At 37.4% G+C, this 21,617-nt stretch overlaps 1 protein-coding gene across 8 annotated transcripts in view; it reads left to right on the top strand.

The window, feature by feature from the left end:
- The window catches only part of LOC311303411 (transcription factor COE3), a 115,078-nt gene extending 94,068 nt beyond the window's left edge, over positions 1-21,010 (top strand). For 2 of the 8 annotated variants that reach the window (XM_084429860.1, XM_084429862.1), the window contains exons 12-16: positions 11,320-11,385; positions 12,163-12,337; positions 15,475-15,657; positions 17,855-18,070; positions 19,943-21,010. In XM_084429860.1, coding sequence (XP_084285986.1) covers positions 11,320-11,385; positions 12,163-12,337; positions 15,475-15,657; positions 17,855-18,070; positions 19,943-19,974 — 672 coding nt within the window. In that variant the 3' untranslated portion in view covers positions 19,975-21,010. The remainder of the gene's footprint in view (positions 1-11,319; positions 11,386-12,162; positions 12,338-15,474; positions 15,658-17,854; positions 18,071-19,942) is intronic. The other 6 variants (XM_084429861.1, XM_084429856.1, XM_084429855.1 and 3 more) reach the window with 3 other exon arrangements.
- The last annotated feature ends 607 nt before the right edge of the window (positions 21,011-21,617 follow it).

Raw genomic sequence — 21,617 nt, 5'->3', positions numbered from 1 at the left:
GCTGTGTTTGTCTGACGACCTTTGCTGGGGCCAGGCATGTATCAGGTTTATCTATAATTTCATTTCCAGTCCCAAGTTTGGCCGTGAGCACACACCTCTCCGTCCAGATAGATCATGAATATGGACGTGATTCAGGACGCTCCTCTGTCCCGCAGGCAGCTGCGTTTCTCTCTGGCATTCGGGACACACGTTCGCTGGCAGTTCCAGGTTACCGCGAGGTTAACGACCTGTGAGATCCTCTCAAAAGGACACCTGGATTATGGCGTGTCTTATGAACTCAGAATGGTGGTCTCTCTTAGCAAATGAGTCTGCTTCCGACACAAGACAATCAAATGCACATTAAATTAAACGAAAAGTCCTGTTGTTTGCATTCTGAAATGGGGTTTCTGCTCAGTCAGAGAGAATATGTACTTTATGCATGGGCGTCGGAAGAAAAAAAAAAGTGGGTGGGTCCTCCCCCAGGAAAATGTTACTGGAGTAAATACCATTTCATGTATTTTAATTAAACAAAACTAAACTCCACTTCACGTCGGGCGGTTCTTTGCCTCCACGTCGTGCATTAAATGCACAGCTATCCGTGGATTATCCCCCTAATACCATGGTCATTTGCCAGCAATGGCAACTTAAAGCTGTTATTGATGTTTGCAACGCAATATTTGACTGGAAGGGTACAAAGGGCGGTTACTTTCGTCAGTTGCGGCTCGTTGAGAAATATAATGTAGCGATTCAGCTGAAATGGAGTTTAATTTATTAGGGAATTCCTCAAGTGGAATGGATTTGACTGACAGCGCTCTGAAAAGCAAACAGACAAATGCGCTGAATTAGAGACGGTAAAAGTGAGTGGGTATAATATCATTGGTCTTAAAAAGTGGGTGGGTCTTGTCCCACCCATATACAATGGTTCCGACGCCCATGACTTTATGTACATGTAGTTGCTCTCTGAAGCCCTGGACAAAAGTAGAATATGGAGACGGGGGCTAGTTGTCACACTTTTTACTTAAGTCAATTTCTGTATGGATGTGAATCTTGACCCTAAAAAGCTATTGAACATTACAACTATGATTCATCATCATATTGTTGCACTATACGCGGTAACTTTGATTAACAATTTAATTAACAGACATTAATCAGCATATTTTAGGATTTCAGCTTAAATTAAACAGCAAATTAATTCTGAAACAAAAAATAATAAATAAATAAAATAAAAAACAGTTTGTAAAATGTAACAGACGTTGTTTTGGTCAGCAGATATTTACATTGATAAAGTCCATAAAGTACAACAACCTGTGACTTGTTCATTTGAATTGACAAAAATGTTTCTATGACATCCAACAAACCAACATAAAAAGCTACTTTTAAAGTAAATACATTTGTGCAGTTTTGGCTTATTCAGATATTGCTTGCGTGACAACTAGCCCCGGTCTCCTTTTTAAGCCCTGTTTATACTTACGTCTTCTTTAAGAGGAAGTATGTTATTGACTTCCTTTGCCTTGTCATGTTGGCGCATTTTACTTCATCAGTTGCTCTTTATTAGCATGATAAGCTTGTGTCTGTGTGTGTGCGTGTGTGCGTGAAAGTTGTAATGTTGTATATGTATGTATGTATGTGTGTGTGGTGGACCTCTGCTCACCAGGCTCAGTGTGAGTGTGTGCGTGTGTGTGTGATTTATCATTGTTAGGGGACCTGTCGGATGGCTTGCTCTCCCGGGTCAGCTGATCTGCTCTCGCCGGGCGCTTGAGAACCATCCTCCCATAATTGAGCCCCTGGAAAGAAAGCAAGGGGAAAACAGGAGGAAGAAAAGATAGGAGGAAGATAGAAACAGGCTTGTCGGGAGACAGCCTTCAGGGCTAGAAAGCCGAGAGCCGGGCCAATCTTAAGTCAAACAGACTCACCTTGTTACCTGTGCTGAATGAACTGTAGAGCTTCCGAGCAACTCCTTGTGACCCATTCACCCACATACACACACACACACACAGAGACAGCAGGGGGCCAGGAGTGTTGAGATGGTTTCATGCTGTGATGCTGGGCTGTGGAGGTCTGTGAAAAGGAAAAGGAGAGGAACACGGCATCTTGATGCACCGTAACACGTGCTCTCTGCCTTTTGGCAGGTAGAGTGAAGAGATTAACATGCAGACATGAATCCAGCTCATCCAGAACACCTCTCAGGGGAAGGAGCCGCTCGCATGCCTCCCTGAGCGAATCTCTCGTAGAGTCCGAACCCTTCCCGGCCTGTCTCTTAAAAAGAAAGGTTCCAATTAGAACCGAAAAGAGTTTTACAGACATTTGTTCAACAAAGAGAGAACTTTTTTTGTGACGATGTTCTCGGGGCAGTCTGATGCTAATGCTAAAAACAAAGCTAAATGCAAATACTAAAATGCAGCTTAGCATATAATCGCACTTTTGGATAACAAAATAATAGGCTTTTAAAAGGGAGGAGGTGTATTTGATGTTGATCTGAACAAACGGTAGCACTTTATTTTACAGTCCTGTTCCCCATATACTATGTACTTATTACAGTAATTACAATAACTGGGTTATATTGAACCTGAACCTACACCTAAACCTAACCTTAAAGGTGCATTGCGCGAGAGTCTGAGTTTTCGCAGAACTACGCCCCCTCTGGCGGCAAGCGAAACTGCAACCAGAGGTGTGCACGCTCACGGACCACACGCACACGCACGCTTGCACGAGCTCGAGCTGGTCATAACCCAAGGAGCATCAGCCGCACAAATCTTTTGTTTACAATCATAATGTCTTCAGAGGTAATAAAGTTTTAAATCTGCAAGTAATTTAAAATATGTGAAAGGAAAGGCAATTGAGTAAATAACACACTTATGTGTGAGGGAAAAAATGGGGGTAGTAGAAAACTTCGTTTTTTATTCCCATCTATCTCCATGTTGAACTGTGTTATGTGTTTACTGTATCCACTTATGACTATTATTATGGAAACACGTTCATGAACAATATAAGTTATAACTTTGTAAAAGCTCAAAATTGTAATCATGATACCATACCATACACAGTCGGTCAACAAAGTACACCCAAATGTCTCAAGGTAATAAACAATCAAGTGGCACTATGACGTTACCATAAAAGCCAAACAGGCTAATCCGCCGAAGATTTGCGGGGGTTTAGCCTGTTTTATTGATCAGCTAAGTAGCATATTCCAATAGCAATACATCGTAATTAAGCAGTAATTTGCTCAAAATTTGTGTCTAAGTATCTAACTTATATATCAGCATTTTATATCACAATCATTCTGAACCTGATCACTGACAATGGTAAGTTAGTAAAACCTATTCCGATTGTACATTTATCTAGCTTACGCTAAAGCATTACACATTTTATGGATCGTCATTTATTGTCATTATTGGCCGTATCAGACATTAGAGAATGGGATATATCTTACCTTTTTATCAAGAAAAAAGCCAACTGAGGATCCCGTTTGAGCCCTAGAGCAGACCGGAGATCTCTCCATTTGTTGAAAGCCTTCCCTATGTTTACTCTCGTCTTACCCCGACGCCTGTCTGACTCCAATTTGGACCTTTTGGTTGCACTAGACAAAAGTTCTCTTTTTTTTTTTATCTTACGTGGAGTTTGCGTTGGTGTTTGAAATGAACTACAAGCCGGTCTCTTAGAATCCATTTTCTACGGAGAATGGCGGCGTCGGCGCATACACAAACCTGCCAGACATATGAGCGTGCCGTGAACGCGCATGACGTCACGCCCAGTCTCAGATTCCGACCCGAATCCCTCTTATTTATTTTACTGTACAGGATTATAGAGGCAATCGCAGTGATCAGAGAAGGGCTCATTCAGCCCATCAGGCAATTGTTTAAGCATGTATGGGTTAGAAAACGGGTATTTTTAACATGAAAAGTTGCGCAATGCACCTTTAACCCATGTAGTTACCTTATTACCTTTTTCTTAGGTAAGTAAACTGTAAGTACATGTAAGTGCACGTACTGTAAAATAAAGTGTAACCGAACAAACTTTATTACCTGTCACTTGGTCAAATTCATGGTTAATACTAATATATCATATTTTGCCAAGTGTTTATTTACAGTGTAATTTTAGTATTATGTATATATTATTATTAACATTTTAAATTAGCTTTATTTTTATATTTTCAATTTACATTTTCGATTTTAGTTTAAATTAGTTTTTTTTTATTACTATATAGGTCTGATTGATTTTTATTTCCATTTTAGTTGTTTATTTATTGCCAGTTAGTTATTTTAGTGTTTAAACTTAAAATAATTTCATCAATTTTTAACGTTTTATTTTAATTCAGCTTTATTTCAATTAACAAAAAATGTTTTTAATAGTTTTAGTTTTAGTTAATAATAATAAATCTTGCCATGCAGGTAAATCACACTTCTGCTGTTGTTTATGCGTTTAAAAAACTTTTCCTTTTCAGATGAATAATTTTGCAAGACGTGTTGACATTTGCGCTAAGGGTGCCCAGAGGCTATTTGAAATGCGAGATAAAGCTCACACGATTGTGTTGAGATGGAAATTACCAATAGCGTGAAGTCATCTAATTTGCATCCTAAAAAACATAATAACATTTAATAAAAAAACAAAAAACAAAAAAACAATTTAGTGTCTCAAGAGTGTCTCAAAAAAAAAAAAAATTCATTTTAAATTGTTTTTTTTTTTATTCCAAGAGGGTCCTATAAATCTGCAAACAATCTTGCAAAAGTTATTTTTCAGAGTACTGTATATGTAGGAACCGGGGGTGATTCCTCCAGTCGCTGACCCTGCAGAGGATCACTCACGGTCCTCTTGGTAGCACAAGAGACACTCCTGCCTCGTCCTTAACCTGTGATGCAAGGGACCCTCCGTAAGATCCCATCACCTGATCCCCAACATTACCTGGGGCTCCCGGGTGAGGAAGAGAGGGTGTCGAATTGGGGCTCTGCTAAGAAAGACCACCACCCTAGAGTAATAAAGATCACAGGATGACTAATTGTGTGCCTGGCAGGCGGCAGATCTTTACACCTCGACAGTCAGCTAATAAGACAAAAGGCCCAGCGCCGGTCTCTCCCAGGGCCGGGTGGCACACCTCTGGAGCCCAGACTGGGGTCAGGTGCTCAGGCCGACCGGCTGTAATCATCAGCGGGTCCACTCGAGGGCAACTGCCACCTTATCAATCATTGATTGCATTTCATTAGGGGTTCAACAGAGAGTATTGAGCCTCCGAGTGATATTGAGGTTATAGAGCAGCTTGACTACAGGGAACGCAGTGCTGATTTGTGCTGGCAGACTTAATTTGAGAGGAATGTGCCGGACTTTTTGTTTTGGCTGAGAAAGTGTGATGTGAAATAGTTTGTAGAGATGTGTGAGGGGAACGTGTGTAGAGTAGCCGCAGGTCGTTCTGTAGACGCCACATAAATAATGAAGTAAAGCTAAGTCCACAGAGCAGAACTGTACAGTTTATTCACCTCGTGGCTGTTTGAAGTCATTTTATATATCTCTCTCCTTTTTCTCTGTTTCTGCATGCCTCACTTTCTTATGTTTCTCAAATAATTATTTTCTTTTTATATTTTTCAGGCTAACCAAAGTAGTTTAGTTTTACATTTATACATTTATGAACTTTTTTTTATCCAAAGCGACTTGCAAATGAGGAATACAACAAAGCTATGAACAAAATACATTATTATTAATTTTATTCATTTAAATATATCACAAAACAATTTTACAGTGCACTTAAAAACGTTTTCACTAGTCCTGAATGATACAGCTCAGGGGCACATTCAAACAAAAAATACATTTTGCCCTTTTTTTTTTTTTTTTTTTTTTAACGTTTCTCATGTTGCTGACTAGCCCATGAAAAAAGAGGCCACCCCAAAGTCTTGATGATAGTCTGGTCCTTAAATTTGCCACATACTGTATCTCTGCTTTACTGTAAGTCTATAGGATTTTTTTTTTGTCCATTTAATAATATAAAATCTGATCACTTACAAGCCTCAAGATGACTTAAGTTTATACACTGTAAAAAGTGATTTTTCATTAAAAAATGTTACTTGCCATTTCTTTGTAATTATTTGTGAAATTTACTAGCAATTTCTGAGAGAAAATTGTTTCAAAATAAATCCTTCAATACTTTTTTTTCAGTGTACTTGGCATTTAATAAAATCTCTAAACCAAAGTAAGAGAGAAATTTACCGCTAAACCACTTGAATTTTGTCTATCCAAATACTACAAGTTCTTATTACATTATTTGTACATTATGTAAACACAGAACATACAGACTACTAAATCTGTGCGTGATTTCTTGTTTTGTTTAATGCAAGAATGTTGTATTTGTCAATGTGTGTGAAGATGTGAACAGTTAAGCACGAGAAAATGTGTGTGTGTGTGTGTGTGTGTTTTAACGGAAGTGCTTGTGTGTGCGTTCATGTTGTGCCAAAGGGCCCGTGGCAGGGTGTCGTAGCCAGCGAGCATCAGAGACATTAACTAACTTCTGTTTTATAATGGAGATTAATGAACTGAGCCGGGGCCAGAGGGAAGACAGGACAGGAGAGGAGAGCAAAGGAGAAAGAGGGTATGAAAAAGAAAGAGAGAGAGAGCGAGATGAGGGGTGTGCTGCCAGTGCCAAGGCTGTGTTGGTGACAGATTGCCCACTGGGTGTGGATGGCAGAGCGCTGTTGAACCAGGGACAGGTTGGGCGGCTGGGGCCGGACACGGGGAACTGCAGCGGGGAGGCGGCCTGGAACAAGAGCCCCATACCTGGACGGCATCAGGCACGAGAGCAGGGGACAACCAAACCACAGAGACACGTACAGATGGGCAGAGAGAGGGAGGGAGGACTGATAAAGAAACACCCACAGGAACACTGTAAGAGAGGGACGACCTGACGTACAGTAAAACAAGAAATACTTTATGACCAGGTGCGCACACACACACTTAAAACACTGCACTCATAAGCACACGCTTTACGCTAATAGATGCATAAAACTGAGTGCTATAACAATAATGCAAAACAATACAATAATCAGAAAGAGCTTTAATACCAAGTTTGCTTGCACACACAATTTTTCCAGTGCACACATATAAATACAACAAGACACATAATAATGCAATTAAAGAATTAAAATATTAAATAGTATAAAGACACAGTTAGGTTAAGCCAGAATGGACATATTTACAACTTTATGGATAATATACAGTAGTATACTATAAAAAAAAAAAGATGTATACTGCAAACCAGTATATGATCAATAAGTTATGACAACATGTGTTTATACATTGCTTTAACTCATCAAAATAAGTTAAGCAATTTTCAACTCTTATTTATGAGTTACACAAGATTTAACTCATTTTTTAAAGTCAGTTTAATGTAAAGAGTAATCAGGTTTTTCTACCTGATTTTACATTTAAAATACATTTTGTTGCCGTAACCTAATTAAATAAGGTTGATTTTGTCATATTAAATTAAATGTTTGGTTTTAATGTTTGTTTATCTGGTATAAAATCTTTAAAACACGTTTTTAATAAAACTATACACCCCGGACAGACATTCAGATTACATGTATCTCTTATTTTATCATTATATTATATTATATTATATTATATTATATTATATTATATTATATTATATTATATTATATTATATTATATTATATTATATTATATTATATTATTACTATATTACAATATTCAAAAAACAGTGAAATTGTTATAATAATAATACTTTTTGTGTAAATAGTGCACAGGTTGTTTCGGGAGGTCTTGTTTTGGGTGTTTTAAAGATGCTCTCTTGTTCTCGTTCTATTCTAATCATGTCACTTTTTTTATTCAGTTTTGGAGTTCCTACTAATCACATTATAACTAATGTAAAGGTTGAATAAACATGTTATATTGAATAATGCAGGAACAACAGAGCACAAGGTCTCAACTCTCAACTCTCTCTCTCTCTCTCTCTCTCTCTCTCTCTCGCTCGCTCGTGTTTGTCATTGACTTGAGCCATCTGTGAGGATCGTTACTGCTCGTTGTTGATTGGCTGAGGAAGGACTGTTAGTTCTAAGGTCATATTTTGTCGTGGGAATGCAAGTAAATGAGGATGAGGAGGAGGAGGAAGCCTAGTGCCCCCATCTCCATATGCCCCCCGATCCTCTCTTGAGTGCGTGTGTGTATGTATGAGCATTACCACGCAAACAGTCCCAGATGAGCTCTTAAAGTTAAACTCCAAAGGAATATCACAATATTTGGTGGTTTCCTGAGCATGTTTCTGCCTCTCTGCCTGATCTGAAGGCCACTGTTGTTCTTCCTCGTAAATGTAACAGTTTCCACACAGTGTGTTCAGAAACTCAGCCAGAAAGTGTTCAGTTTCAGGGCCTCGTGGCCTGGCATAAAACAGTCACTAAGAGCTGCACTTCACAGATGCAGGCATGACATACAGTAGATGTGAGAAACCTGAGAGTTAATGTTCCAACATCTGCATGTATTAAGGCATATTTCTTTATTTTAGCTTCATAAGTGTGTATGGTGCGTATTTCTGACCTTGATGCACTTTTTGGGGACAGACAGTCTAAAAATGTCCCTAGATATAAAGACAATCTGAAAATGTTTTTGTTGATATATTCATAAAACTAAATGGTTCGTAAATAGTGTCTTTATTCATTTCTAAAAATGCTAAAAGCTTTTTTTGTAAGGTTAGGGATAGTTTACAGTTTAATTTATGAACAATACATTGAAAAGTAAGATTTGTTTTAAGATTTTATTTAATTTTATCTTACATTTATTTACTTATTATTTATTTGAGAACTAATGTTCCAATGCAACTGCCTTTTTTATTATTAAGTATTAAGGTATATTTGTGTATTTTAGCTTCATTTGTGTGTGTTTCTAGCCTAGATGCACTTTTTGGGGGACACGTACAATTTCAGAGAAATAGAAATAAGAAAAATCTGCACAAAACTTTTTCGGTCTAAATCTACAGAGGATAAAATGGTTCGTAGATAACATTGTAAAACGTATAAAAGAGACAGAGTAGTATTTTTATACTATTTTTGAAAAGGAACCCCAGATGTCAAAACAACAAATTTCTATAAATGTAATAATCAAATTCAACAATAACAATGGTGTGAATAAAATCGGCTAAAGTAAAGTACACAGTCGTATTAATTATTCATACCCTGGTGTATGCTGGGAACACCAGTGCCGTAAAAATAGTGCCGAAATATACTCAGATTTGTGAATAGGGTTTTCTGCTTTGCGATTGATACTTGTTTGTAAATATAAGCAATATTTACTTTCATTTCAACATGCTTGAATTGTGTACAAATTTTGAATTAGTGTAATATTTCCAATGTGCGTGTGTGTGTGTGTGTGTGTGTGTACAGACACAGGCTGTTGTTCTCACAGTACAGTAATGATAGGTTTGCCAGCAACCCCAGCTGCCTCTTACCTGGCAACTCTTGAGGGAGAAAAACAACTAGAACTTCCCCTCTTCATCTCTCTCTCTCTCTCTCTCTCTCTCTCTCTCTCTCTTTCTCTCTCTCCTAACATACTCACTCACTCACTCACTCACTCAGTTCCACTTTATTTGTGCACATTTCCCTCACTTTGTCTTCTTCTGTCTTCTCTCTGTCCCTCGAGTCTTTTTTCCTTTGTTTTCTTCCAACCCTTTCCCCCTTTGCTCATCTTTCAGCGCTGTTTTCTGTCTGCATCTCTCTCTTTCACCTCTCGTCATGAGATTTACAATTACTCTGCTGTTTCCTCTCTTTCTCCTGCTCGCTTTTTTGTCGTTTTATCCTGATTTCATGAACTGCATCTGTAGTTCTTTGGGTCAATCTTTTCTCTCTTTGTCTGTGTTTACTCTATACTTTCATCTGTCTCTTTCTTTGTTTCCTGTCCTCATATAGTCATGTGAAGTGTGTTTTGTGTGTGTGTTTGTGTGTGTGTGTGTGTGTGTAGGGTAGGGTAGTTTTCAATGTAATACCCCAGGGAGCTCCAGTAGAGGTTGCCATAATACCAGCTCTGGCTTCCTCTGTATCACCTCCACACCTCTCTGTCTGTCTCTGAATGCTGTGTGTATGAGAGAGAGAGAGAGAGAGAGAGAGAGGGAGAGGGGGAGAGTGAGCCTCCTCTTTAGCCTGAACATGGTGGCTGAAATATACAAATCTAAAAGTTGTTTATTGGCATCAGTGGTTACATAACTTTTAACATCCACATTTTCAAATGTTCTTCACAGTAAGAAAAAAGTGTTCTTTTTAGAACTGTTCACTGAAAGGTTCTTTGCGGAACTAAAAATGGAACATGAAGGTTCTGAAGGATCATGTGACATTGGAGTAATGATGCTGAAAATTCAGATTTGCCATCGCAGGAATAAATATATAAAAATAGAAAAATGTTATTTTAAATTGTAATAATATTTCACAATATGACTTTTTTATGTTCTACTGTATCAAACAAATGCAGTCTTGGTGAGCGTAAGAAATTGTTACTGACTCTAAACTTTTGCATGGTATTGTATTTCGGGGGAAAAAATCAGCATGTAGAATTTGTCAGCAGAAAGAAAAGAATTCTATAGAAAAGGTTATATATATAATTTTTTATTTCTGTACAATAACATATACTGCTGAGCTCATGAAAACAAATATCAATTAGAAATGACAGAACTTATTGTGACAAGGTAAATAGATAAAACCAATGTGTTGTTCAAAAGTGATTTGATGTTTCCACCAGTGAAGTGGAAAGGAGCAGCACTGGGGGTGAAGACAACTTGTAGGAGAGAAAATGTATAGAAGTTAATTAAGTCCAGATGGAGCAGAAGCTGTTGTAAAGTGCTCATGTCCTCTCTTGGTTTCGGTTCTCTCAGTGAGACCAGAATGAGTCTGTGGGCCAGTGGAAACGTGTGACTTACACAGGAACACTACAGGATAACACGCACAAACACACACAGTCACACACGCCGTGTGAAGAATGACAGTGGAGCATATGTGTAGTCTGAAAGGATCGCAGCCCTGGATCACTGCTTGTGTGATTTGGCACAGGTTGAGTGTGTGTGTTTGTGTGTACGTGTATGTGTGTGTGTTTGTGTGACAGGTTGGTGTAAATGAGATTCCGACAGCTTCTTTTTCTGTCCGCCTCATCACATGTTTTGTTTCTCTTTTTGAGCATGGCTTGCTTATATATATAGTAAATAACTTTGGGAAAACTTAAATAACTTGATTTATTTATTTTATATAATGATACATTTTTTTTTTTTTTATGGTGCTCATTTTTGCTGTGCGGTATTGTTTATGTTTTGAGATGCAAACAGTGCTGATTTCCAGTGTGTAAACTCTGTGTGTTTGTGTGTGTTATTAGGAGGTACTGCTGAAGAGAGCCGCAGACCTGGTGGAGGCGCTGTATGGGATGCCTCATAACAATCAGGTATGAAAATCATAAGAAAGTCCATGATTTTATATGGAGTTAGCTGATTTATATGTTGTGTGTGTGTAAATAATCAGTACTTTTATATATATATATATATATATATATATATATATATATATATATATATATATATATATATATATATATATATATATATATAAATATTATATGTAAAGAATAATTAATTTGTATTTTTATATAGGATTATTATAAATAATTCTATTAAAAACACATTATATTATTATATATTTTTATGAAAAATTAAATATACTTTAAATAAATAATACTATTTAAATATTTTGTCATTTTTATAGTTATATTTAAGACATATTTATTAATATTATTATTATTAAGAATAATTCATATAATGTGTATTTATATAGAATTATTTATAATAACATTTGATGTGAAATATAGTATAAAATAAAGTGTTACCAATATATCACAAATTTTATATTTTTAATAATAATAATAATAATTTATGTAAATATTTATATAACTTTAAATTTCGGTAAGCTAAATTAATTATAATTTTATAATTATTATAGTTTTGAAAAAATTATAATAATTATAAAAAATATTGTTAATCTATTTATCATGCTAAAATATTATTCAATTAATAATAATAATAAATAATTGTTTTCATTAAAATTAATATAACATTAATATAACATTAACAGCCACCATTTAATTTAATATCTTGAAACCCATTTCAACCCTTTCTCTCTCTCTCTCTCTCTCTCTCTCTCTCTCTCTGTTCTCTGTATTGATCAGGAGATCATTTTAAAGCGCGCTGCAGACCTGACGGAGGCGCTGTACAGCGTGCCGCGGAGCCATAACCAGTTGCCCTCGCTGACAGGCTCCAGCGCTCACTCAGGCATGATGGGAGTTAACTCTTTCAGCAGCCAGCTCGCCGTCAACATCTCTGAGGCCTCACAGGGAGACCAAGGTCAGTGTGTGTGTTGACATGCAGTATTTAAGTCCCGAATCACACATGCACTTCAAAAACTTGTATGTACGGCTGTCAGTCTAATCAGATTTACTGCATACATCAATATTTAGAAGTCAATATATTGTTTGTTTTATTTCCATATCATTGAACATGAAGCCCACAGCTAACAATTTTACAATCAAGTCTCGATTGAAGGTGGTACTTAAAGGGATACTCCACTTTAAAATGAAAATTCTGTCATCATATACTCACCCTCATGTTGTTTCAAACCTGTATGAATTTATTTCTTCTGCTGAACAGAAAGGAAGATATTTAGAATAATGTCAGCAACCAGACTGGTCTCATTGACTTCCATAGTAGGAAAAAAATATACTATGGAAGTCAATGAGACCAGAAACTGTCTGGTTACTGATATTCTTCTAAATATCTTCCTTTCTGTTCAGCAGAAGAAAGAAATTCATACAGGTTTGAAACAACATGAGGGTGAGTATATGATGACAGAATTTTCATTTTAAAGTGGAGTATCCCTTTAATTTACACACAGTTCAAGGGGCATGCTTAATTGTGTTAATATTTTTATCGCACTTTTCTTTTGAATGAATTTGTCTAATGTGTTGCGTTGACAGCCGTACAAAGTGTTTGACTGGTTCTGATTGAAACATGATTTCACAAAACTCAAAGTTACTTGACAAACTCAACAGTCAACAGTCTGTCAATCCGTGTCTGGATCTGTTCATCTGTCTTTTGGTGAGCTTCACACCCAAACACAGCCCCGGACCAGCAGCACTGCAAGTGACGATCGCATGGCTGTGTTTTGGCAGGCCTGTCACCCACACCACTCAAAACTGCCACTCACACTCACCTGCCCCTAGAAACGTCACGTTCATCAGAGTGAGTCTGTGTGTGTGTGTGTGTGTAGTCACTCCTGAGAGAAGTGTGAGCCACAGGCTGTGAACGAGCCGAGAGACTCAGAATGACAGCGCTACAAGAATCAAACACGTTATTTGCAAATGCAAACGCAGTATATGAGCACAGCATGCATGCACTTGGGTATGTCTGTGTATTAAAACCAAGATTATAAGCAAGTAGCAATTACTGGTTTACAATTCTGAGAGATGGCAAACACTTAGCGTTCATAAAGCAACATCATAAAGCATGATGTGTTTCTCGAGCATCAAATCAGCATATTAGAATGATTTCTGAAGGATCATGTGACACTGAAGATTCAGCTTTGATATCACATGAAAATTACATTCAGTTATTTTAAATTGTAATCATTTTATAATATTAGCTGACTGCTAAAGCATGGTGTCAACATCAAGATCATGAGTTTGATTCCACATAAATGGATAAAATGTATACATGATTGGTTAAAGGTGCTTAAAAAGCCACTAAAATCTCTAAGAAGTTGTTTAAAACATCTGAATTATGTCATTTCTGCACTACTAGTGTCAATAAACAGAACTGCAATTTTTTGGGACTTGCATGCGTGCATCTCATGCCCTGTGTGTGAGCATTTCCATGCACAAGTGTTTTCAATATCGCAGCGCCGAGCCATGTTTCTCTTCACCCACCAGCTCTGACACTCACAGACAGGAAGTGGGAATGGATGTGAGATGAACAGATCACTCTCCTTATATCAGAGAGAGAGAGAGAAAGACACACACAGGAAGACAGAAGCACTCTCTCTCCCTTGACACTCTCTGCTTTCCCTCCTGCTAGCACTCATCCCGTTCTCCTCTCGTCTGTTTTCCTCATTCACGCAGGAAAGGAACACCTACAGGAATCCATGAGGTCATGGGAAAGGGCCGTTAGCCATTATAAAAATATTGCATTTCATACTTCATGCTCGTATGCAGTGAAACTTCAGCAGGATTTAATTCGGTTAGCCTGCTGCTTTTTCTCGTTCATCCATCAAACTAATTATTGTTTCAAGTTCTAATTAAGTTGCAAACTGATTTACAGAATACACCACCTCTTTCGTGCGGCTTATCAACCCACGTAGCTAACAGTTTATTTAGGGAAGTTTTTAGATTAACGAACACTGGCTCTCTGCTAACGAATGATATTTGTATCTTATGATGCAGTTATGTTGCCGCTACGACATGTTAAAGGCCTGTGGATCTGTTAGACAAAAAATTGCACGATTTTCTGAATTTGTTACTTGTTTTCCAGTTTAAAATTATAAATTTGCTTTTCTTACTAAACTGAATTGAAATTCATTCCAAATTTAGGGTCTGTAAAAAGAAAATTATTGATCAAAGTGACAGTAAAGACATTTGCAATGTTACAAAAATATTATATTTTAAATTAATGCTGTTCTTTTGAACTTTCTATTCATCAAAGAATCCTGAAAAAACGTATCACGGTTTCTCAAAAATATTAAGCAGCACAACCAGTTTTCAAAAATTCAAGCATCAAATCAGCATATTAGAATGATTTCTGAAGGATCATGTGACCCTGAAGACTGGAGTAATGATGCTGAAAATTCAGCTTCGCTGTTACAGGAATAAATTACACAAACTTGTTAGAAAAGTAAAATCATAATCAACCACCCCTTTAAAAGAATATGACCTTATAAAGTTTGAAAGTTGAAACAATAGAACGTTGCTTAAAATGGGGGGAAAACTTGGGCGGAAAGCAGACCACTCTCTACCATATCATATCGTTTTTTTTTTTTTTTTCATTTCATTTTTTTATTCATTCAGTTTTGAACTCCTCTGCTTCCTCATCCTAGGTGGCTAGGGTTTTTACTTCCTGTCAAAAAAAGCTCTCTCTCAAGTCTCGGTGATCTCCATGTCTCTCAATATGGCTCTGCTCCTGTCTCTTACCATCCGCCAAAACACCCAAACACTGCTGCTTATGGGAACATAGACAAAGTTTTGTTTGACTGTGCTGAGTGCTTTCTTAACAGCGGTCGGATATCGTGTTGGTAAATGTTCTCACACTTACCAATGTTTTCCACCCACCAGAAACACAAACCCAACATGTCACAGACACGCATTAGTCCAATTGCAACATCTACAAATCACATCAAGCGTCTTAATAAGCAAACTCCGAATAAATCCCAGGGCTGACATGGTTCATATTTGAAGAGTGTCCTCCTTAACCTGTCGCTGTGTCTTACATTCCAGGTTACTCTCGTAACTCAAACAGCGTGTCTCCTCGCGGGTACGTGCCGACCTCCACACCTCAGCAGGCCAACTACAACACCATCACCTCCACCATGAACGGATACGGAGCTGGAATGACCAACTTGGGCGTCCCTGGATCCCCGAGTTTCCTCAACGGATCCGCCGCCAACTCTCCTTACGCAAGTGAGTGTCCTGTTTGTCAGCTAACAGATCCTGGAATTCCTGCTGAGAAGACCAGTGTATTGGGCTTCTTAACTAGTTTAACCAGCAAGACTTTTCACTTTCAGTGAGCCTCACAAGCTAGGCTACACTCTTAAAAATAAAGGTTCCAAAAGGGGGTTCGTTTGCACAATTTTGTGTTCCAACCCATTTTGGGTTCCGAAAGAACCTTTGAGTAGACAGTTCTTTTCTTAAGGCCCGTTCACACCTATAATCATAACTAAAATGATCAACATTCTGTTTATTAGCGTGCAGTGCAGTTACGTCATCTGCCGCTTTAAATGCTCGAGTGCTTTAAAGTCAGGTGGAGTCCAATTCGCAGTCAATTGGCTGTTTTAATCATTCATCAGCTTGAAAAAAACGTTCTGAAAATGATTCCAGTAATATTGTTCCTCTGTGTCATTATCGTTATAGCTGTGGTGTGGACTTCCCTGTTATATGGCAATGATTATTAAAACTTTATACAGGGTTTGCACAAAGTCCTTGATGTGTTTGAATTTAGCTTTTAGAAATTTAAGGCCTGCAATACCTGGAAAACCGTCTTGTTTCATTAAAAAGTGCTTGACATTGAAAAGGAATGTATGTATGAGGTTTGTATACCTGAGAACGAATATCAATTTTGGAAATGGCATTAAATTTAATTCAGCGATATGCACTATATTCTCCATATGCAGTGGTCAAACCACACTAATTTGACTGAAAAGCAACCAACCACAGCTCACTTTTTTTTTCTTTTTTTTCGGGTATTTAAGGCCGGGTTTAAAACTAAGAACTGCACTTTTGTGCTGGAATGGTTTAACTGGGAAACTTGAAAAGATAAATGTTTAATATGAATGATGTATTTTGAAGGTATTAGCAATAAGAGAAAATTAATTTCACGAATTTTGATGAAGAACATTTTAATAATCTGAAGAACCTTTTTCCACTATAAAGAACCTTTTGTGTAATGGATATTCTATGGATGGAACCATCAATACCAATAAAGAACCTTTATTTTTTTAAGAGTGTAGACTGACTCATCAGCTACAAACCAGCCAGGATATGTTAGATACTGTACTAATTGTTTCAGCAGGGTTGTTGTTAACTCATCAGTGTATGTTTAGGATTCTGAATGGTTGTCTAAATTCAAGTGTTGTGAGTCTAAAAAGTTTGTGATTTTGGATATCACAACAGGCATGCTTGGTCACGACTCAGCCAGCATCTTAATTCTAATCTGAAATGCTAAGGTTGTTTGTTTGTCTGCGTGTTCTGTGAGGGAAAGGTTATTGTCTGTCTGCTGTTCCATGCACTGTGAAAGTCTCCATCCGAACTAACTCCACGAACACTCATATTTTTTCATCTCCTTTCATGTCTAACACATTAACGACTCCTCCATGCCTCTCACTCACTCCGTCACACGCTCGCTTTCTCGCTGCGGTCAGGATAGTGAGCTTTCTGTCTGCACTTTCATGTAAATGCGTCTGCTGCTACTATATATTTTTTTTGGGGGTGGGGGGAAATCACAATGCTGGGGGCCTGACAATTACAAATGAGGTTTATATACTGAAGACTGTTCATATATTCGATATATAGCAGCTGTATTTTGTGTGATTGGCACTTGTTTGGCAGGCCGAGCTTTGCACAAAGCTGTTTCGGGGCAGGTTTGCTTTCCATTCATTATAAAAATGGGAAACAAGTTGGCAGGGGTTTTCAATTGGAATTTCATTGAAGGAAATTCATTGTGGGTTTTACTCCAGTTTGGTGAGAAAGCTCAAGCTTTCTGCTCAAGATTCAGCGCCAAGACCATTGGCTTTTATTACCTGTCTTTCTCTCAAAGCATGCAGATGACCGCATATTAGATGTCCTGATAATACCGTCTATTGGAATGCTTTACGTATACGTGTGTCAATAAAAGAAAGCAGCTCTCATGTTGATGCTTCTGCAAAAGTGTGGTTTGGCAGTCAAATGTGGACTACATTGACATAAGTACTCTTCAAGAGTTCTAAGTTATGGATCAACTTTGCAATGCAGGTGTAGCACACGGTTTCATTCCCATAATACCTCACTCTGCCATAGCCCCTCCCCTTCAATTAACCCTCTAACAATCGGCATGACCCACCTCATAAATCTCAACTTTGTGTGTGCGTGTGTGTGTGTGTCTCTGTGTGTGTGTCTGTTTCAGTCACCCCCTCCAGTCCTCTATTGGAGCACCATGCCTCCTCTTCCTCCTCCTCTTCATGCATCCCTACTTCCATCTCTCTGTCTGCGGGCCCTTTCTCATTCTCTCCTGTCCATATGATCTCTGCAGTCAAACAGAAGAGCGCCTTCGCGCCTGTCGTCCGGCCACAGACCTCCCCGCCCCCCACCTGCACCAGCACCAATGGGAGCAGCCTACAGGGTGAGCACCCCACCCCTCTCCTGACTCTGAGCCAATCAGGAAACAAGACTCTCCTCTAGAATGTGTCAACAACAAAAAAATGGCACAAAATTGTTGAGGACAAAGTTGATCCATAACTTTCTACTTATTACTTAGATTGGTTGCATTTACAGCAAAAAAATAAATAAATAATGTTTTAGTTTTTCATGCAGGTGGTCAAGATGTCTGTTGGGGCAAATTAGTGTAAAATAGTATCAAAATTACTTCAGAGTTGCATGGAGTCAATAACTTATTCATAAAAGATTACTTCTCATGTTACTTGCATGTTATGAGGCCAAAAACTTTCTTATATTCTCAAAATGTTACAATATGACTGCAGATCAGTTTGTACTAAGGAAACTCTTAACTTTAAACTGTTAAACTGTAGAAATGTTAGCTTAGCTAAAAACATTACACACTCCAGACTGGCTGTGGAATGAGCTGCACTATTGACCCGTAATAACCATAATTTTATGGTTCAAACAGGTCATACACTGAAAAAAAAAAAATTTCTTAAATCAAGATACTTTTATGGGAAGAAAAATGCCTTGTGATATTAAGTCTTGCTTTCTTAAAAATTGATAAAAATTTAAATGATAATAAATATCTGCCAATGAATGGGGTCAGAAAAATTCAACTTAATTCAAAGGGAAAACAAGATTTTTTGGTAACACTTTAGAATAACGGTCCGTCATTAATAAGTAACTATGCAGGAAGTAATGAAGGACTAATGAGTAGTTCTACATTAACACTTCAGCTACTACTATTAACTAATAAAGAAACAAGCTTAACTAATCAGTAAGTAATATAAAATTTAGGAGATTATTCCTTATTAGGTAATCAGTAACTTAATGAGATTAGCTTCATTAATAACTATTAACTAACTGACACATTATAAAGAACATTATTGTGTGTCTGAGACGTAATCATTCATAATTTTTGCTATGAAAATAGTCATAAAAATACTCAAGTGTTACCTAGTCACTATGCAGGAACTACTAGTGATCTGGACCATTAATTTAAAGTGAAAAACATATTTTTCCCTTTAAAATAATGGTCCAGATCACAAGTAGTCCTTGAAGAGTGACTAGGTAACACTCGAGTAAGTAGTGATGAATTTTATGACCACGTTGAAGGTAAAAAAAAGATAATTGCTAACGTCTCAGACACGATAATGTTGCGATTAGTAATTAATTAGTAAGTTGTCATAGTTACTTATTAGTTCTTAATGATGCCAATCTCATTAAGTAACTATTGATTGCCTAATAAGGAACTATCTTAGTCCTAAATTCGATATTACTTACTGATTAGTTAATATTGTTTCCATATTAGTTAATAGTTGTAGCTGAGGTGTTAATGTAGAACTACTCATAAATCCTTCATTACTTCCTGCATAGTTACTTATTAATGACGGACCGTTATTCTAAAGTGTTACCGATTTTTTTTTTCTGACCCCACTGGGCAGATCATTGTTCTTGTTTTAAACATAAACTCGCTTAATTTTGATACATTTTTCAGAAAAAAAAAAAGAGACTTAGGCCTGGTTTCACAGACAGGACTTAGACTAAGCCAGGACTAGGTGTTAGTTAAATTAGGGCATTTCATTATATTTTATGAACATTTTAAGTCTGGCTCAAACATGCATTTTAGTCTGGGACTAGCTTAAGCCTTGTCTGTGAAACTGGGCATTAATATCCTAAGTCAAATCTATCTTGATTTAACAATGTTTGGATGTTTGTACTGAGTAAGAGAATCATTTTTTTTGCTGTGTATATCCGAGTCAAATAGATCATATTTGTTATTTGAACCGTCTCTATTTTTGTCGACTAACCTCTTGTTGTTGTTCTCTTCCAGCTATGGCGGGTCTGATTGTCCCTCCCATGTGAAGAGGAACCTGATCTTCCTCTAAGGCTTCATTGAGCCCGCAACAAACTCACTGGCTCACCAAATCTGTCTGCCACTCCCTTATTGAACATCACCAGTCCTACGAGGAGCTGCCCGAAAAGAACATCTACACCTGGATCACAAAAAAAAAAAAGATATATATATATATGAAAATGTCCCATGTCCTGAAATGTCAATAGATGTGTTTGTTTTGCCCCTCTAAGACTTCATCTTTGGAGACTCTGAGAACGCCGTACCGGGTGGCATTTCGAGCAGGACAATAAAAGCTGGATAATATCGCAATGTGAACGAGAAGCCGAGGTTTTGATACGTCCACGACCGTAGGGGCTTCTTTGCATGGCTGATGTTGTCTATAGACTGGTTCCTCTCCGTTCGTTTCATATTGTATGTCTGTCCTGTTTCCACTGTGAGAAGAGAGACGCCACTCATCCAGATGGGACTGCCACAGCTCAAAACGCCAGTCGAAAACGATTCATCCCTATTTACAAAATGCAACGTCTCTGGGTTTTAACATCAAGCTGATTTTATTCCCTTCCGTTTTTGTTTTAAACCATCAGAGTGGTGCACAAAGACGAAATGATCCCAGACTGAAAACCGTGATGTTTAGCAATGATCAGGATGATGGATGTCAGCCGTTTTTCCTCATACTGTTTCTGTAGTTCCAGTGTAGTTCCAGGTGTGTGGATAGGTAGATTTAAGCCAGGAATGCTTTCTGCAGTTTTAATCACATTTAGGTACCAGACTTATTGTTGAACTTCTTATTGTGCTTTTTTGTATGTATTTATAAAGTTCGTTTCGGGATTTCTTTGGTGAGTTAGGCCTGAATAATAGTATCAAATATCTGTCAACACATTTGATGTCTTAATACCTTTTAGATATTGTAAAAAGAGTGAAAAATAAAAGGGATTACACTTTTTTTGTAAAAACAAAAACAACAATGACAAAAAAAAAAGAGGTCTGGACATGACCAGGACACCTGTTTTTTTTAAAGCAGGGTGTAAAACTTCACCACTTTTGTAAAAAAAAACAAAAAAACAAATCGACAAAACATTTTTTCAATCGTATATTTAATGTTTTCTTTTTGCTAAAAGCATTTGTGTTCTTGTTCCTCCTCTTGTCTTGTGTGTTCTTGTGAAACGTGTATGATCATAGTTATTTCCTAATGCACTATTTTTGTTGGGGCACTTACAAGAGCTATGTATCTTAGCAAGCAGAAGAAAATAATAATGATAATAAAAAAGAACAAAAAAAGAGAAAACCTTATACAAATATGCACCAGTACGTTTTCAGATGATTTTTTGGGGGATTACTCTTTGCTTTGGTCATTATAGCTGAAATCGTTCATCATGTGATTTTGTTGATGTTTCTAAAATGTTTCCATAATACTTCTCTGTCCTTCTTGAGGTTTATTTTACATTAGATATTCGTTGTTTCGCCACACTGCGTCGACTGGTGAAATCTAATGTGCCACATGATTATTGTATCACATGTCCAGAGAAGCCTAAACCTGTTGAAACGGAGCACATTTTGACGTGGAACCATTCAGTGTGGCTAGTGATATTGTTACTGTTGTTGCGCACACATGCACGAGTTATGCAATCTGTATTTAAATGCAAATCGCTAT

Source organism: Rutilus rutilus (assembly GCF_951802725.1).
Source record: "Rutilus rutilus genome assembly, chromosome: 14".
In the NCBI taxonomy this organism is placed as follows: domain Eukaryota; kingdom Metazoa; phylum Chordata; class Actinopteri; order Cypriniformes; family Leuciscidae; genus Rutilus; species Rutilus rutilus.
The sequence above is the reverse complement of the archived record's forward strand: the minus strand, read 5'-3'. Positions and strand labels throughout refer to the sequence as shown.